The 17,552-nt window shown below is 58.4% G+C and overlaps 2 protein-coding genes across 3 annotated transcripts in view; one reads left to right on the top strand and one right to left on the bottom strand.

Annotated features, from left to right (window-relative positions):
* The window catches only part of NDUFAF3 (NADH:ubiquinone oxidoreductase complex assembly factor 3), a 17,320-nt gene extending 13,493 nt beyond the window's left edge, over nucleotides 1-3,827 (top strand). The window contains exons 2-5 of the mRNA XM_017820531.1: nucleotides 2,599-2,784; nucleotides 2,861-2,927; nucleotides 3,065-3,165; nucleotides 3,333-3,827. Of these exons, the coding sequence (XP_017676020.1) occupies nucleotides 2,635-2,784; nucleotides 2,861-2,927; nucleotides 3,065-3,165; nucleotides 3,333-3,428 (414 nt within the window). The 5' untranslated portion in view covers nucleotides 2,599-2,634 and the 3' untranslated portion in view covers nucleotides 3,429-3,827. The remainder of the gene's footprint in view (nucleotides 1-2,598; nucleotides 2,785-2,860; nucleotides 2,928-3,064; nucleotides 3,166-3,332) is intronic.
* Nucleotides 3,828-5,166: 1,339 nt separating this feature from the next.
* On the bottom strand, nucleotides 5,167-16,823 carry IMPDH2 (inosine monophosphate dehydrogenase 2). 2 transcript variants are annotated; one of them, XM_017820529.1, is made up of 15 exons: nucleotides 16,637-16,823; nucleotides 16,500-16,548; nucleotides 16,310-16,411; nucleotides 16,086-16,160; nucleotides 15,454-15,660; nucleotides 13,234-13,321; nucleotides 12,434-12,633; nucleotides 11,287-11,377; nucleotides 10,513-10,608; nucleotides 9,076-9,147; nucleotides 6,704-6,847; nucleotides 6,388-6,532; nucleotides 6,159-6,302; nucleotides 5,724-5,807; nucleotides 5,167-5,427 (listed from the first exon to the last, which is right to left on the bottom strand). In XM_017820529.1, exons 1-15 carry the CDS (start codon nucleotides 16,732-16,734, stop codon nucleotides 5,406-5,408), a joined length of 1,617 nt encoding a protein of 538 aa, XP_017676018.1. In that variant the 5' UTR covers nucleotides 16,735-16,823; the 3' UTR covers nucleotides 5,167-5,405. The 2 variants fall into 2 exon arrangements, with proteins under 2 accessions (XP_017676018.1, XP_017676019.1); XM_017820530.1 differs by lacking the exon at nucleotides 9,076-9,147.
* Nucleotides 16,824-17,552: the final 729 nt, after the last annotated feature.

The following is a 17,552-nucleotide window of genomic DNA, read 5'->3' as shown; positions in this document are numbered from 1 at the left end:
CCCCCCCCCCCCCCCCCCCCCCCCCCCCCCGGGGGGGGGGGGGGGGGGGGGGGGGGGGGGAAAGGGGGGGAGGGGGTGTGCTCTGCCCACAGGGCCCAAACCGGTTCCTCCAGGGCTTGTGTGCAAGGGGGAAGCAGGGGGGGAGCAGGGCGAGGACAGATCCTGCTGCATGGGCTCTGCCAGGAATGCAGTAACTCATTCTGGGGCCCTGCAGGCAGCTCTGATGCCCCACAGCCAGTGAGCCCCAGGGCAGGAGTGGGGACACGTCCCTCAGCTCAGGGGTGGCTGCGTCCCCCAACAGTGCAGGGCCATGCCATGGTGGGGTGCTCCCTGCACCACCCACAGCCAAGAGGTGATCTGAGAATCGCTCACACCAGACCAACTGCTGACTGTCTGCAGGGCAGGAGCCACCTGGGCCCCCTGTCCGGCTGGCTGGGGGGATGTGCTGGACCTTGTGTCACTACTCACAGTGGGGTCCAGGCTGGATCCATCCCCATGCCGAGTGTCCCCGCAGGCAGCCCACGTGGGCCCTGGCAGCACGGCAGCCTGGGGAGGGCTCTTGGAGGTGCTGAAAGAGCTTTGGACAGACACGACATCCCCGATGGCTCTCTGGCTGCCCGCTCAGCGGGAGTGATCGTGTCATTCCAAAGCTGACTCTCTCCGGGGGACAGATCCTGCCCGCACCTGCTGGCACTGGGGGGCTGTGGGGGGTGCCAGGGAGAGCTGGCGCAGGCAGGAAGCTTGGCAGCGTCTCACAGCCTGCACCACGCCCGGTGCAGGTGCCCACATCCACCCTGTGGCCAACAGCCACGCTCCTCCGGTGGAGAGTCCCCAGGAAGCCAGCTGCTATTTTTAGCTGTTGGGGGCACAAGACCACTGGAGAGCCTCCAGCCTAGTGCAGGGGGCTGAGCCTCGAGGCTGGGCACCAGTGATCCCCCATTCCAACACCAGCCCCCTTCTCCCAATGCGGCTCCATGCACTGCCCCAGCCCCAGGAGGGGTTGGAGTGGAACAGCAGCTCTTACCCAAGTGCCCGGCCCGGCGGGCAGGGGTGGGAGGCAGGTGAGGTGGGGGCGGGAGCGCGGGTAACGAAACCCCAGGGCAGCTGGGCACAGCAGGGACAGCTGCTTTTGGGATTCCGTTGCCCGCGCTGGCGCCGCGGAGGGAGATGGGCAGGGGCACCACAGCCACGCCACCCCGACCCTCGGGCCGTCGGTGGGATAAAGGGGGGAGAGGGCGACTTACCGGCGGGGACCGGGGCGGAGGAGCTGCGAGGAGTCGCCGCCGGGCCGTTGTGGCCGGGGGTGCCGGCAGAGGCTGGGGTTGTGCTGCCGGCTCCCCCCGCGCCGCGGGCCGGGTGCCAAGGGGAGGGCGGCACGGCCGAGCCAAAAGGAAACGGCTCCGAACAAAGCCCCGGTGGGGCTGGAGCAACTGGTGCCAGCCCGGCAGCCCCCGACGGGGCCCGGAAACACGAGCTGTTCCCGAGGGGCAGCACCTGCCCCGGCACCTGCGCCCGGCGGCGGCACCGGCACGGCCCCGCCAGCGCCTCCCGGCCCCGGCGAGGAGCCCTCGGCACCCGCCATGGGGGGAAGTGAAACTGCGTGGGGAACCCCACCGGCCCCACGCGGAGCTCACGCGGTACCGCCCGGGGGTTCCTGGGATCCTGCCCTGGCCAAGGGTGTGGGGACTCCTGACGCCTCCAGCACGGCACGGAACGGCGGTGGGAAATGTCCCGCCGACACTGCCGGGGAGCCTCCTGGTGATCCCCGGAGTGTCAGGCTCCGGCTGGTCCCGGGTGGGTGACAGAGGTGAGGGACGTGGGTCCCTCGCCCTAGGGCATCCCCGAGCCCGCAGTGCCACCGGCCCCACCAAGAGGATAGCACCAAGCGGCACCGGGAGGTCCCGGTGGCGGCTCGGGGGTTCAGCCCCGACTGGCAGCAGCCGCCCGCAGTGGGGCACACAGCGGGGCCGGGGCGCCGTGCTGAGCCTGGGGCAGCCCCGGGGCACCGGCGGGGCCGGGCCGGGAGCGCAGCCGAGCCCCGGTGCCGCTCCCTCCCGCCGCCCGGGGAGCCGCCCGCTCCCCTCTCACCTCCGGCCCCGCAGCCTTCGGCGCAGCAGCCCGGGCCGGTCCGCGGCCCCTCCCGCCCCGCACCCGCCGTGCCGCTCCTGCCCCGCTGCCGCTTTCGGTTTCGCTCCGGCGCCCTCCCGGGGCTGCGGGTCAGGACGCGCCCGGGTCCGGGGGCGGCGGGTGTGTGAGTGTCGCTGCCCCCCGCCCCGACGGCCCCGCGGGCCGGGAAGGACCCCGGGGGGGAACCCCGCGAGCCCCGGTCCGACCCCGCTCCCCCGCTGCCGCAGTCCCGGCCCCGGCCGCCGGGGGGCGGTGGCGGCGGGGGCGGGGCCGCGCGGCGGTTCCGGCGATGGCGGCGGCGGTGCTGCGGCTGCTCGGGCCGGTGGCGCGGCGGGCGCCGGGCAGGTACCGGCACCGGGCACCGCGGCTGCCCCGCGCCTGGCGGCGGTGCCGGTGGAGTCCCCTGGGGTGCCCTTGGGGTATCCGTAGGCCCCGCGTGTCCCAGCTGCTCCCTGTCCCCGCAGGGCACCGTGCCGCGGTCACCGGCTCACGCCGGCGGACGACGAGATGTACCAGCGAACGCGGGTGACGGTGCTGGAGCCGGAGTCCCCCAACATCATGTTCATCGAGGGCTACAGCAACCGCGGCTTCACCATCAGCGGGAACGTGGTGGTGGGGCCCTGCGCCGTCCTGCCCCGCAGCATCCTCCAGTGGAACGTGAGTGCCCGGCGGCGGGGCCGGTGCCCGCACCGCACCGGGGCGGCCCCGCTCAGCAACGGTCGTGTCCTCGCAGGTTGGCTCCCACCGGGACATCTCGCACGAGAGCCTGTCGCTGTTCCGGCTGCTGGAGCCCCACATCGGTACGTGGGGCAGGAGGGGCGCGGGCTGCCCCCTCTCTGGGCTCCTGTCAGGGCTGGTGGTCCCTGCAGGGAGGGCAATTCTGGGCCGAGGCAGCCCCAGTACCATCCTGCCCATCCTTGTCGTGTCCTGGTTGCAGAGATCCTGGTGCTGGGCACGGGGGACAGGGTGGAGCGGCTCCACTCTGACATGCTGAAGCAGATGCGAGAGTGCGGGATCGCCGTGGAGGTACAGGACACGGTAAGGAGGGGTGAGCACAGGCAGCATCCCACTGAAGGGGAGGGCAGTGGTCACTGGGAGACTCTCCTGGGGACGGGCAGGAGAGAGGGGGTCGTGTGCCCTGTGGGGAAGAGCTGCATCTCTTTCCTGAGCGCTGGAGCTTCACTCACTCCCTTTTCTATTCACAGCCAAATGCATGTGCAACCTTCAACTTCCTAATGAGTGAAAAGCGTATTGTGGCTGCTGGGCTCATCCCTCCACAGGGCATCTACCAGGGGATGTAGGCACTGCCTGCCACGGCTGTGGGCTCTGTGGGGCTGCCCCTGCCTGCCTGAAGCCCCCGAGGGTCACCGCTCCCAAGGGAGACATGCTTCAGACTGGACTGTGGAGCTGCTGGGTGGGTGGTGGCTCTGCACACAGGAGGGCTGTGAGATGGGTGGGCTTGGTTCTGGCCTGCAGTCCCGGCTTCTCGGCCTCCCTGCCCAGTCTGGGCTGGGGCTGCAGGGCACAGCACATGGCTTTACTGACAGCACCACTCCCACAGCCTTGCCAAGGTCATGTCCCATGCCTTGGCAGCAAGAAGCCCCGCCGCGAGGCAGGGTGGAGGCTGTTGGTGTGAGCTGCACACCCCCCGGGCACATCTGGGGCTCCACAAGATAAATACATGTAAATGGGAAATACAAGGAATTGTGTGGTGGTTAATGCACAGCACAGCGAGGCTGTAACATGCTAATGGGGCATGTGCTCACCCCGGGCACTGGGGTAGTGCGTGGTGCCAGTGGTGCCACGTGCCAGCAGCTCCCTGAGCACAGCCACCATCAGCAGCTGCTGTGTCCCAGCTGGTGTCTGGGCTCTCCCATGGGGCTTTGTACCACCCCACAGTGCTCATGTCTCTTGTGCAGCCTCAAGCTGCTGTCAGTCCAGGGGTGCTGCATCCCCTCTCCTATGATGCTCAGCTCAAGCAGGGGACATGAAGAGGGTCACTGTCCTGTCCCCCTACCTTGCACTGGTTCAGGTCAGGGATGCCACTCCTGGAGAAGGGGGTACATGTACCCAGTGGCAGCCTTGTGCCCCAAACCTGCCATCTCCACAGGACCAAGGTGGGGGGATGAGACTGCAGGCCCAGCCCTTCATCAGGCACGGGGTAGCTTTGTTTAAAGAGTTCATTAATGAGTTTCTGACACTGACACCAGGAGGTTGTAGTTTAAGACTGTTTTTGGAGTGTGTAAATCCAATTTGACGTCCCCAAACCACTGGGAGTGGCAGTAGAGATGTGTACATGAGTGGGACACACACAACTGGTACAGGTGTTAAAATACTTCTGTCACCTGGTGCTGCAAGCACAAGTAACCTGCCAAGCCAGGGAAGTTTGCACTGCTCAGACCTGCAGAAATGCAGCTCCTTTATAAGCCTGTGTCCTTCCAAGTACATTGCCCATCTTCTGGCAAAAACAGTTCATGGAACCTGGGCAGGTGGTTGCACCACCTGCACTGACCAGCCCAGGGGGTGCAGCTGCTGTGGCTGCAGGGGGGGAACTTTGGGAGGTTTAGGGGAAGAAACAAAGGGTGCATGTGAGAGGACCAGGCATGGGAAAACAAAGGTCTAAGGGCCTGGTGTGTGTAGGCAGCTGCAGTGCAGAGGCAGGGCTGTGTGAGTGGGTGTGCACACACATACACAAGCACCCAAGTGCTTATCATTGCAGCAGCTGGACTGGGAATGGGGTCCTGCAGCACCCTGGCTGCTGCCACAGCTGGGTTTGGCAGCTCCCAGGAGGAGCTAACAGCTCTGTAAAATCATTTGCTTTCTTGCCCAGCAGCCAGTTGCTTTCTGCTCTCAGGAAGGATTTTTAAAGACCCACACTGTGTTATCCACTTAGCCCTGTCTCAGGGCTGTCCCCTCCCTGTTCCCATTCACATGCACACAGTGTCCCTTCTGGGGTCATCAGCTGCTCCTGAGGCTGCTGGAAGAAGAGAGCCTAGGAAGGAGACCAAGGGACATAATGAAGGAAGAGGGGCTCTGGGCTGACACCAACTCCACATCTTTTTTTCTTTTATTGTAAAACATGGCAAACGTGTGCAAGGCTCCAGCCCAGGATCACAGCTCCTGGGTGGTGGGTGGGCCCCATAGGTGGTCAAAAAGCAGCCAAGGGACAGCGGGAGCTCCAGGCAGCCCAGAGTAATGGCACTTCTGCAGCAAGAGCAGCTCCCGCATGGGGCGGCGCAGGGCTGAGTGGCACAAGGACAGACACGGACGGATCTCCTTCAGAAGAGGCGCTTCTCGTACCTGTGAGGGGAGCAGCACGTCAAAGAGCGCTTTTACTGACCCACCTAATGCAGGGCACAGACCAAAGGCACAGTAAGAAACAGCTCCTGCCAGCCCACAGTGGGGAACAGCCCCTGCACCCTGACACTGTGAGAGGAGTGCTGGCCCAGGCCAGACAACAGGCTGTGGATCAGCTGGGCTGCACAGGGAAGCCAGCGGCACACGAAGCCAAAGGCACATCAGCTGAGGCACAGGATGGCTGTGCCTAAACCCCCCAAAAACTCCAGTGGTACACGGGTCCTGCCAAAAGCACTTACGAGTGAAGGCCATGCACCCCTCCTTCCACCTGGGCAGACGTCGTCCTCTTCTCAAACTTCAGCTCTCCCGAGTACATCATGGCTCTAAGGGGGAAGGACAGCTGTCACAGGCCAGGAAGAGTCCAGGGAAGACAGTGCTCTGGCACATGCTCAGCTGGAGCAGCTGGGACAGGGTCACTGGTTTCTCCAGCTGCAGCCAAAATGGTCTTTGCTGCGCTCCCAAGAGCCAGGCAAGGTACGATAACCCCACCATTTCAAGCCTGGCCAGCCGAATATGCCACAAGAGACCACACTCCTGCACCCCTGGGGCTGGCAAATCCATGACACAGTGCCCACTGGAGATGAGGGAAGAGGGCTACAGCGAGGTCAAACCACCCAGAACACAGACGGCAGCACTGTGACCTAATGAGAGCACAGGCACAGGGAAGCACTCACCGGACTTGGGTCAGGCTCTTGGCACCAATATCCTGGCAGGAATGCTGGATCCCAGCTATCAGGTATGGAATGAATTTGTGGATAGAGCCCTTGTCTTGCACCGCGCCAGAGACCCCCTGGGCCACTTTGATTTTGTCTGTCTCACTGCATGGGAGCACAAATCAAAGATGTTTGTGAAGCAGAGAAGCCCCAAAAGCTTGACCTGTTGCCCCAAAGCACCATCTCTGACCTGAAATATCGGTTCTGGCTGCCCAAGTTCTTGTCCATGGCATCTAGCGAGCCCATGCCACGGTATTTCTTCAGCCTGATTCCATCCGAGAAGAAATACTCGCCTGGGGCCTCCGTGGTGGCAGCCAGGAGAGATCCCATCATCACTGGCACAAGAGATCACCAGGGACAGCACATCAGCAGGAGTGGCCACGAAACCCTCAGGCCCTCTGGGCACAGCACTGGCTGCACCCCCTGTGCCCCCAGACACCTGCAGGTAAACACCCTTGCACCCATACGGAAACGCTTCCTAGGACACTCCCTGCAGTGGTGCTCACCTGTGGATGCCCCGAGTGCCAGGGCCTTGGCGATGTGCCCAACCGTCTGGATGCCTCCATCGGCGATGACGGGGACGCCGAACCTGCGGGCGTACTCGGACACCTTGTACACCGCGGTGGCCTGGGGGCGGCCGCACGCCAGCACTGCGGAGAGAGCGGGCACAGGGTCAGCTCCACGCACAGCCACGTCCCCTCCCCAGCAGGCCCTTCCAGGCTTCCAGCACACACATGCTCCAGCACTCAACGCACAAATCCCTGGATGCTCCTTTCCTAGTTGAGTTGCGAGAGAAGCAGATGCCCAGGAGGTGCCTGCTGGGACATCCTCACAGCCCTCTATTCCAAAAAGCTGTGGGTGACCTTGGGACTGGGGTCTTTGACCAGATGCCTGGGATCAGCCGAGACTCGTGGGTCATCCTGGTGCACGGCAGACATGTGAGGAGCTTGGGAAGGAAGCAGAGCAAACTCCAAAAGCCCCTCTCCAGAGCATCCCTCGCATGTAACCATGTTCCACTGCTTGCTCCCTCCTAGTGGTAACAGACCCAGTGGTGCCAGTCTCCACGTACCCAGCAGCTGTATGATGTGCCTCTTGCATGGAAAGACAGCTGGCTGGGAGAGAGCTCGTATGTCTGTACATGTATATATATATTTATATATATACATAAATATATATGTATATATATATACACATATACACTGCATACACACACAAACACACATGCAGCAGTGGAAAAGGAAACGAGCAGAATGATTTGATAATAATTTATGTTTCTGCCCTGCAATGTAGCAAGGAGTTCGTCAAGTTTAGCTGCCCCATGAGGAAGGAGTTATTAGCTTTGGATTTACTCGTTCTTCCCAGTCGGTAGCAGTTACAGGCTTCCTGTTATGTGAGGAAAACCAGCACAGGGCATGTCTTGTAACACATTTGTCAGCCACAGGCATGCAAGAATGCTGAGATAAGCTTCTCTCAGGGAGACTTCCCTTCCCCACAGTTAACTGGAAGCCTTTTCTCCAGTCACGGTTAGTCCCATACATGGGGTAAGATTAAGGCCATGCAGGATTAGTACTTTGGAGCTTGAACTCCAGGTGTGGTTCAGCCTGCCTGGCAGCAGCACTGGCAACACATCCCTGGCAGGGGCCTGCCCAGGCCGGGGGGCTGCAGTTGCTCCACTCCCAGCACTTAGCAGCCACTGAGGGAGGGAAACCAGACTCCAGGCTGAGATCCTGAAAGAACGGAATTTAATCAAACAGACCCCTGTGTTCCGCTCAGGCTCAGCCAGCCAGGGAGAGGCTGCCAGCTTAATCATCAATGCCCTTAAAGAGATGGTCTCTCTCGGTGCTGCACTGCTGAAGGCCACACTGTGGCTGCAAAATGCTGCCAGGGTAGAGCTGGGGAGAGAAACACCTGATTTTGAAAGGTTTTGAGTCCAGGGTCTATGAGACTGTGCCGTTGACAGTGCAGGGCCTGCAGAAACCTTGCAAGAACAACCATGGAGACCAGCCCTTTAAGGCACAGCTTGGCTCAGGGCCCCTGGGAGCATGACACCATTCCGACCGTCCCAGTGCCCAGCGCCACAGCCTTGGAGCGCAGGCTTCCCAAGTGGAGTTGGGAGCACACACATAACACACGGTCAGGGTGAGGGTTTGTCTCTTTTAGTGTATTGGCAAAGGATGGCCCTACAAGATCATCTGCTAGAGAAAACCTTCCGGGATCTGCAACAGAAACCTTTCCCTTTCGGGTGTGTCAGAACTAGGAGAAAGGACAAAGCCTAAGGCTTGGCTTGTTGGGGACTGCTCGATCCAATAGCATCAGAGGAAAATGGAGTAGAGAATGCTTCACCCTGTGCTGGGCAGGCAAAAGCCCCTTCTCTCCACAGGAACCAGTGGGGAAAGCTGCATTTCTGGTTCGCAGCTGCCAAGGTGGCCAGGCACAGTGACATCCCTCCGTGACCCAGGGGAGCCAGCTCCAAGGGAAGCTGGGCCAGAGCACAACTTCCCCACAACTAGGGCTACATTTTAAAAATGACTGAGGTCTGCTCGGGGATCACCTCCCAGCACTGGATCAGCAGGAGCATGCCTGGCTAGGGATCTAGAAGGGTCAGGCAGAGAGCCCAGTCAGGCTCCTAACTGGATTTTAGGGTGGAGAGTGGACAGGCCTGAGTTCCCTTAGCTTGGACAGTTCAGACTCTGCTTTAGGAAATCAGAAAGGCTTCTCAGCTTTCATTTCAGATTCAAAACCAGTATCCAAAGCCACAAAACCCCAAGTGCATCTACAGCTAAATTATTCTCAAACAAGCAGTAGGGCCATGTGCAGCCAAATCAGGGTCCTGCTTCAAGACACATAATTAGGGTTGGGAACAGGGCAAGTGACTTACTATAGGTGCCCGTGACAGTAGAAGGGCATTTGGGGCTGTGGGACTTTAGGTCTGGAGGGATCTTTGGAGCAGCTAAACAAAAACAAACACACACATTTTAGAGACAGAAGAACAGCAGCAGAACAAAGGACCCCAGCAGTGACCCGTTACTGGGCAGAGCATACGGTGTGGGACAGAGCTGACTTTGCAGACCCTTCCTAGCCCGAGCCAAGCCAGAGGCCAGATCCAAGCCATCCAGGCCTGGCTGTGCACAGCGCATGCTCGCCCTACCCCAGCTGCCACCCAGAGAGGTGACCCCCTACCCCAAAAAGCCAAAGCTCTTGCCCTTAAGAGGGGCAAAAACCTGGGGAGCTGCAGTCAAGAGTTCTGCAACCACATCTCCTGCAAAGCGCCACATTCTACCCCTGCTCTGCTCCTTCCCCTAAACCAGCACCCAATCCCACCCCCCGGGGCAGCTGGGAGGCACCTCCACAGACATTCCCCTCACTGCAGACTGGGACGTGCCTCACTGGGGCCTTTGCCTCAGAGCCAGGGCAGGATATGAGTGTCCTGGCTCTGCTCTGGTTATGGAAGTGTCAGCCCAAGGATACCACTGACTCCCTAGAAAGGTGATCCAAGACAGATTGCCCTGACTGGGAACCCTGGCAGCAGGCAAAGCAGGAAAGCAGCACAGCTCCAGAGCTGCTTGCAGGCTCCACACTGGAATGGGCAGAGCTAATGCAGCCTCTTTCAGCCATCAGCTGCCCACTTGCTGCCTCCTGTGGCAAAAGCCAAGGAGAAAAGCAGAGAGGGGCTGTGTTCTTGGGCTGCAGCACCTTGCTGCACCACCTCTCTGCACCCCACCTGAAGGGTTCAACACATGAGGACTGAGCCTGTCTTCAAGGCAGCCTTTCTCCATGCCCTGGGATGCCCCTCTTGCCTTTTAGCCAAGGGTGACACAGCCTCTGCCCCACACAAGCTGTCTAACTGCAGAGACAATGGTCAGAAATCCCATTCGGAAATTGCAAAGGCATCGAGCCCAGAAGATCAATAGTCAAGCATCACGCACACTGCTGCCAGAGGGAAAGGGAGCACAGACAGCCCGGTGCGCTTCACCCATCAGCACTGGGGACCCAGTAAGCCCTTCTCCCTGCAGAGCTGCCCACCAGCCCCATCCCACACCAAGCCAGCAGCTCCCCCTGAGCAAAGCCACATGTGCCACACCGGCTCTACTCAGTCTCGGTCAGTACTGGGAAATGCCTTTGCTGCTGCTGCCACCCCAAAGGTTGGACCCAGGTGATGAGAACGTCCTGGACAAAGGGGGTGAAAGATGGGTTGCTTTTGGACACTGCCCTCACAACGGGAGAATACTCCATCCCAGCCATGCTGCTTTTCAGCAGGGAATTTCTAATTAACAGGTGTGTTCAGCCTATTTAGGAGATGGCTGATCTCTCTCACCTTCCTGTGTGATGCAGATGGAGCCACTGCCCATCCCGACCCTCAGGGCATCGACCCCTGCGTCAATGAGGTTCTTGGCCTGAGCAGCAGTCACAACTGTGGGGAGCAGAAACTGGTTTGAAGACAGACAAGCACACTGGCACACAACAATGCTCTGCCCCAAGCTCCCCAGCTGGCTGCCAACACCCCCTGCCCAGGGCAACAGCCTGTGCTGGAGCCAGGCCTATCTGGGACCAGTGGTGAGTTTCTGTCCCAGCTGTCCCCAGTGGGTGAGGTGACACTGGACCTTCAGGCTACTCTGCAACACGCTTCCACCCAAAGGCTGAGGCAGCAGAGGTCATGGCATGGCACCAAACACTTTTTGGGCCACAGCAGGTAGAGAGGGCATAGTACAGGGTAACAGCAGCACCAGTGAAAGACAAGGACTGCTGGGCTCTGCTGTCAAGGGGCAGGGAAAATTGCCATTAGATTTCCACATCGAGCAATACCCATTATTATGCAAAATTTTAAACTGGTGTGTAAAGCTGATGTGTAGCATGCTACAGAGGACTGTAGCACACTGTGCTGCAGAACAAAGGTTTCCAAATATCTGCACCAGCAGGGTACTGCCCTGTGGCTGCAGAGTGGTCTTGCTCTGTTCCACAAGCCAGAGGAAACCATTTTAATTTCACAGACATTTACCAAGATGACTGTTCCATTCATATCCCTGCAGCCCCCTCTGTCGAAGAAACAAACATAATTTAAAGACATGAACAGTCTTCAACACATGCCTACCGTTTCCTCCAATAACTTGCAGGTTGGGATATTTCTCCTTAATATATTTTATCATATTGATCTGGAAGATGGAGTTCCCCTGAGAGGAATCCTGCAATAGAAAGAAAACCAGTTTCAACCAGAATTTCTGCAAAAGGTTAAAAATTACAGCTCCAGAAGAGCCTCAGATCTTCACTCTGCTTGCTGGGGTCTCTGCTAAACTGTGTCAAGGGGGCAAAACGACTCCCCAGATGGGGCACAGAGGCAGAGGAGAAGCTGCTGCCAAGATAGGAATGTACCTTCCCTGTGCAAGGCAGTTTATTGTAAAGATTTCAGTAATATCCTTCATGTTTAAATCCTGTGGCTTCTACAGATGGCAACAAGCAGAACATCTGGCTTTGGGTAAGAACCATCTGGCTCTACCACCAGGACACTGACAGCCCTGTCTCAAACTACAGGTGAAATGGAGAATGTTCCTTGTGAAGCCCAGAAGGGCTGGCGGGGGGAAGCATCTCCCTGCTGTGCAGCAGGGCAGCTGAAATACCAGATGTCAACCACTGAGTGCTCAGGCCCTGCCAGTCTCCGCGACCCAGCCAAATCTTGTCTGTTAAACATTTCCCGCTCAGCCATGCCCTCGGAGCACGGTGGACTCACAAGCTCACAATCGATGAGAAAATCATGTGTAAATACAGACAGTGATGATTGTGCCTGAAAGCTTACGGGCCAGGAGGGGAGATCAGCAGAGCAGCTCTGGGCTGACCACTCCTGAACAGCAGGTGGCTAAGAGAATAACACAGCAACAAACATCAGGGCTGAAGGGAAGCTGTAAGAAGCCGAATATTCAAAACTAGTCAGGAACATCAGAGAGGCTGGTGGTAGAATGCAAGAGGCATTTGTAGAAGATTCTGTATTAACTGACAGGGTTTCTCTTCTCAGCCTTCAGGGCTTTGATGCACCCTACAAAGTCCCTTGAGGTCACGTAAGCCCCCAGGCAAGAGGAATCCCTCTAATTAGAGGATTCCAACCTGAAGAAGACCGAGAGGTCAACAAACAGCCATATTCTAACACAAAAGAGCATGTAATAAAGACAGTGAGTGCCACGCTGCTGCTGCTGCACTGTCAGAGCAGTTCATTCAAACCAGGCCCTCAGCCCACCCTGGGTGCTCACCAGCACAACTGCGTCCACGCCCGCCTGCACCAGCAGGTCCAGCCGGTACTTGTCGTCCTCGTGGGTCCCGATAGCAGCTCCGCAGAGCAGCTGCTTCTTGGAATCCTTAGATGCCAGAGGGTAGTCCCTGTTCTTTTTGAGATCAGTACGAGCAATTATAGCCACCAGCTCGTCATCTTCATTAACAATTGGCAGTTTGCCTGGAAACAAACAGAAAGAACATCATTGCAGGTTTCTGCAGCAGTCGGACGTTAGCCCGGGCCAGTGCAGTAGACCAGGGGAATCGGGCAGGCAGCAACTGCTACAAGATGGAGACTCAAAGAGGTGTGTTACCCAGCCTTGCTTGGCCATGGATGCCAGCAGCCCTGGCTTGGAAAACAGAGCATGACTTTTCAGGACTGGAGAAGGACTCAAACTGACCATGGAAAAAATGCTTATTTTTTAATAATTAGACCCACCACACACTGTTAAAAGTCAAACCACCAAACCCTAACAGAACTGAACTCAGTGCTGAAATGTGAGAGCCAGGATAGAAAATGGAAGACGTGGCTGGACAACAAGGCACTCTTCAGCCCCTGGGCTGCCAAGAATCCCTCAACCCCAAACACATTTGAGATGAAGGCATGTGAACTCTGCACCCTGGCAGAGGGCTGCAGGCACTCTCTTCACTGTCCCCTCCTTGTGCTGGAATGCAGCCTTCCCATGTTCCACCCACACACGGACCGCGTGCCCACAGCCACCCACTGCCCTCCCAGCCCGGCACTCCCATCACTCTTCCTCGTGCCGACGGTCACAGGTACCTTTTTTACTCCTTTGCAGAATTTCATTTGCTTCTTTCAACATTACACCAGCTGGGGCCACAACAAGATCTTCCCGCTTTGTCATAATCTAGTGGGTGGGAGAAGATAAAAAGTCACAAGAACTCCTTCACACCGATCTGAAAATACCAAACCCCTCTGCCCACATGATACGCTCCACAGTAGCCGTGCGGGAGCACTCCACACACCACAGCAACACGCCTCCAGAAACACAGAAACAGCCTCCAGTGTACTGTCCCCATGCCAGTGGTGACATCAGGACCCAAGCCCTGAAAACAGGAGTTTTCATCAGTGCACTGAAAACAGGAGATGATAGAAGGGAAAGCAAGCGAAGGGAAAGCACATAGAAACAAGGGACAACTCTCAGATGATCGCTGTTTGGGATGTCACCCAAACAGCCCTCCCTTTTGACGGAGCACAGGGAAATAAGGGCTGGAGACACCTCTGGAGCCTCATGTTGATCTGGCAGAAACGTTACCCACAGTCTCGTTTTCAGGCAGCATCCCCAGCACACAGGCTCTGGAAGGGCTCTGCCAAAAAAAACCCCACTGCGGGCAAAGTCAATGGGGCAAAAGTCACTTCAAAACCAGGACAAATCCAAACACACTCACCCACGCTCACTCTCACAAACAAGCACCAAAACACAGTGGAATGCCAGGGGCAGTGCTGGACAGAGGCTGGAACAGGGGAACACCTGATGTGGTACACAGAAAAAAGCTTTCACCACGACAGTGGTCGAACACTGGAAGAGCAGCCTAGAGGGGCAGTGAAATCTTCATCCTTGGAGACAGGGACACAGCCCCATACAACCTGCTCCAACTGAATCTGCCTTGAGCAGGAGACTTGACAAGAGACTGTGATGTCCCTTGCCAACCACAGCATTCTGTGATCACCAGGTTCATGTGGGGTATCCTCATGAAAGGTTACTCAAGAAGGCCAGGCAAAGCTAAAAGGGAACACTTTCTAACCCTTCAGGAAGGTAGATTAGTTGCACACAACAAAAAAAAGAGGGAACATTTTAGTTTTTTATACCATAAGAACAGACATTTTGCATCAGAGAAGAGGTTGACTCTGCCTGCATCCACCCAAAATTCTGTCTGTGACAGAACCCATATCTCAGGAAAAGCCTGAGCAATCAAAGACATATCGTGATACTCCCTAACCCTGTGGGATCCATGAGCTTCCTGTGCTACAGGAGACCTGTGTGTTTAACTGGATGGCAATGAACAGCTCAGCAAGACAACTGCTGGACTGCAAGTGGAGAGGAGACTGAGGAAACCATTTGTTTCCCTGGCCTTGCCCGGTGACAGGGACAAGCACCAGACACTGACAGCAACAGGGCTTCCATCTTTGCAGTACCAAATGATCCACATAAGAAAGAGGGGAGATTCTTATCTGGCTCCTCTAAATGGGCAGCACCACTTCATAGGGCCGTGTGCACTTTTATAACCTACTCCTGGTTTACGATTCCTGTATCAGGTATTTGTAGGTGATTGCAAACCAAACAGGGATGAGCATGTGATACCGGGTTTGGTCAGCAAGAGCTAAAAATACTTGTGAGTCAAAAGTAAAACGTGGCCAAGAGGCACCAGTGGTGTAACCTGACAGTGCTGTGGATCTACAGTTACAAAGCCTGTGTGACAGATCACAGGGAACGTTCTCCTGCACGAGGGGAGTCTGACGGGGCAGAGTTATGAAGGCCACTCTGCAAGTTCAGAGGCTTATTTTAAAGAGCAAGTAGCCCAGATGAGGCACACAGGGAAAGGCAGTCCAGAAAATGAAGCTCAGCACTTGGAGGGCTTGCTGGGCACAGTGCAGCTGTTACAGCCCTGGCCAGTGCCAGACTGCTACACAGGATCACAGCCAGCAGCCAGGAACACTGGCAATTAATTAGTGAAACAAGGGAGAGCACCAGCTGCAGGGAGGATGGTTTCCACAGCACTGAAAGATAACCCCTAGGAGTCATACAAACTGCATGGTCACTCCACTGTGTCTGCACTGCAGGAGTCGCTAAGGGAGTGCAAATGAGGGAGACAATCTCCAGGAAATACAGTCACAGAAGGATCTGCAGAGCTAAGGTAGAGCTGCTCCCTCCCACTTGGACAGCATCCTCACAGCCACACACTCACCCTTCTTATCACAAGCCACACGGTTTCCTAAGGCAGTACTCACACCCATCGGGTGCTCACAAGCCCTTCTCACCTCACCGAGGGGCAAGTCATGCTCTGACTCTTTCAGGAAGTCAATATCTCTAGATGAGATGATCCCAACCAGCTTGCCCCCCATCTTCCCGTTGTCCGTGATGGGAATCCCACAGAATCCGTGACGAGCTTTTGCTTCGAACACATCTCGCACTCGGTCGTTGGGGCTCAGCACCACGGGGTCTGTGATGAATCCTTGCTCATATTTCTGAAAGGAAGCAAATCCAGCAGCCAGGTTGAGCAGCACTGCCAGGCTGACCAGGAGCAGGGCACGTGCCTGGAGGTCACTGCAGCCCCTCACCCAGCTCCACAACCACCCAGCCTGACCATGTGCTCACCAACAGGATGACTCACAAACCAGCACCAAGGCTCACCCAAATAGTGTTAAACCCCGAGAGTTTCCAAGCTAACATCCTTCCTGAAATGATGGGGAATATTCCCACACCAGGAAGCCTGGCAGATCTCAAATCCCAGGCTGTGCAGGGACAGCACTTAACACACAAGAAGAAGGTTGTGCAGGCAAACCCTGGCAGCACTACAGCTCTCTAACACCAAGATCTGCCACATTTCATCAGGGCCAGACCACGCTGCCCACCTGCACGAAGCACCACTGCTGCTGCCCCAGCCACTCACCTTCACCTTCCGCACTTCGTTAGCCTGGAACTCCGGGGTGCAGTTGTGGTGGATGAACCCTATTCCCCCGGTCAGCTGGGGACACAAAGGTGGCTGTGAGACACTGCAATCCCCGCCCGGCGCCGCACCGGGAGCGATGGAGCCCCCGGGCCGTACTTGGCCCCGGGGCGGACACGCGGGAGCCTCGGGCAGCGTTTCCAGCCCCGCCACGGGGCCGCACTCACCGCCATGGCGATGGCCATGCCGGCCTCGGTGACCGTGTCCATGGGCGAGGAGACCAGCGGGGTCTTCAGGGTGATCCTCTTGGTCAGCGCTGAGGTCAGGTCCTGGCGGGGAGGCGGCGGCGGCTGAGCGGCGGCACCGGCCCAGCCCCCGGCCCGGCCCCCGGCCCGCTCCCCCGCCCCGGCCACTCACCACCTGGTCTGCCGTGAAGTCGATGTACCCCGGGAGGATGAGGAAATCGCTGCGGGGTAACGAGGGGAGACGCGTTAGCGACCGCCTCGGCCCCGCGCCCCCGGCCCCGGCCCCACAGCCACGCCGGCCGCACTCACTTGTAGGTGAGCCCATCGCCGCAGCTGAAGAGCTGCTGCGCCGTCAGCCCGTCGTCGGGCACGTATCCGGTGCCGCCGCTGATCAGATAGTCCGCCATGGCCCCGCCGCGTGCCCGCCCCGCCACACCGAGCGCACGCGCGCCCCGACGGCCGCCGGGGCCAACCCGGCTGCGCCCGCCCCGCCGAGCGGACAGAGCGGCCCCCGGCAGCAGCCGGCACCGCATCGCCCCCTGCCGGCCCGGAGGGCCCCGCACCGCCACACGGCCCTGGAGCCCGCCCAGCGCTGTCGACACCGGGGACACGCCGGAGACACAGCGGGCCCGGGTGACGCTCTCAGCCGCCGGCAGTTCCTCCTGAGCGTCTCCTCAGCACCGGCCCCGCGCGTGCCCAGCCCGGTGCCGCCGGGTCGGCGCGGCCGTTGTGTGCTCGGGAACTGCAGCCGCGTCCGCGTGTCGGGGGAGGCAGGAGGACAGAGCTCCGGGACAGCCCAGCACAGCCCTGGGCGCCGTTCCTTGGCTTGGCTGACACAGCGTGGCCAGCGCAGTTGACACCTGCTACAGCACCGCCTAAGAAAGCCCAGCAATGGGTGATGCACACAAACACAGTGGGGTGGGAGCTGAGCCCAACACCAGATAGTCCAGCAACTTCTGCAGGAAGATGAGAATGGGCCTGCTGGGTCTGTGGTGGATGCACAGCTAGGACACACCAGCAGAACCCAAAGCAACTTTGTAAGTCAAAGTGAGCTGCAAGAAGGATGAAAGTCAAAAGGTGGCAAGCAAGGCAAGTTTGGCACCAAGAGGGGAATGAAAGGCACGAAGGAGAGGGTCCAAAGTGATCCCAGCTAGGTATTATCCCCCTCTTGCCAAAGCCCCCAGGCCAGGCTGTACAAACAAGCACTGTGAAGAGGATGGCTGCA

Source organism: Lepidothrix coronata, unplaced genomic scaffold (genome assembly GCF_001604755.1).
Source record: "Lepidothrix coronata isolate B3197 unplaced genomic scaffold, Lepidothrix_coronata-1.0 Scaffold84, whole genome shotgun sequence".
Lineage (NCBI taxonomy): Eukaryota > Metazoa > Chordata > Aves > Passeriformes > Pipridae > Lepidothrix > Lepidothrix coronata.
This window is presented reverse-complemented; position numbering and strand designations above follow the sequence as displayed.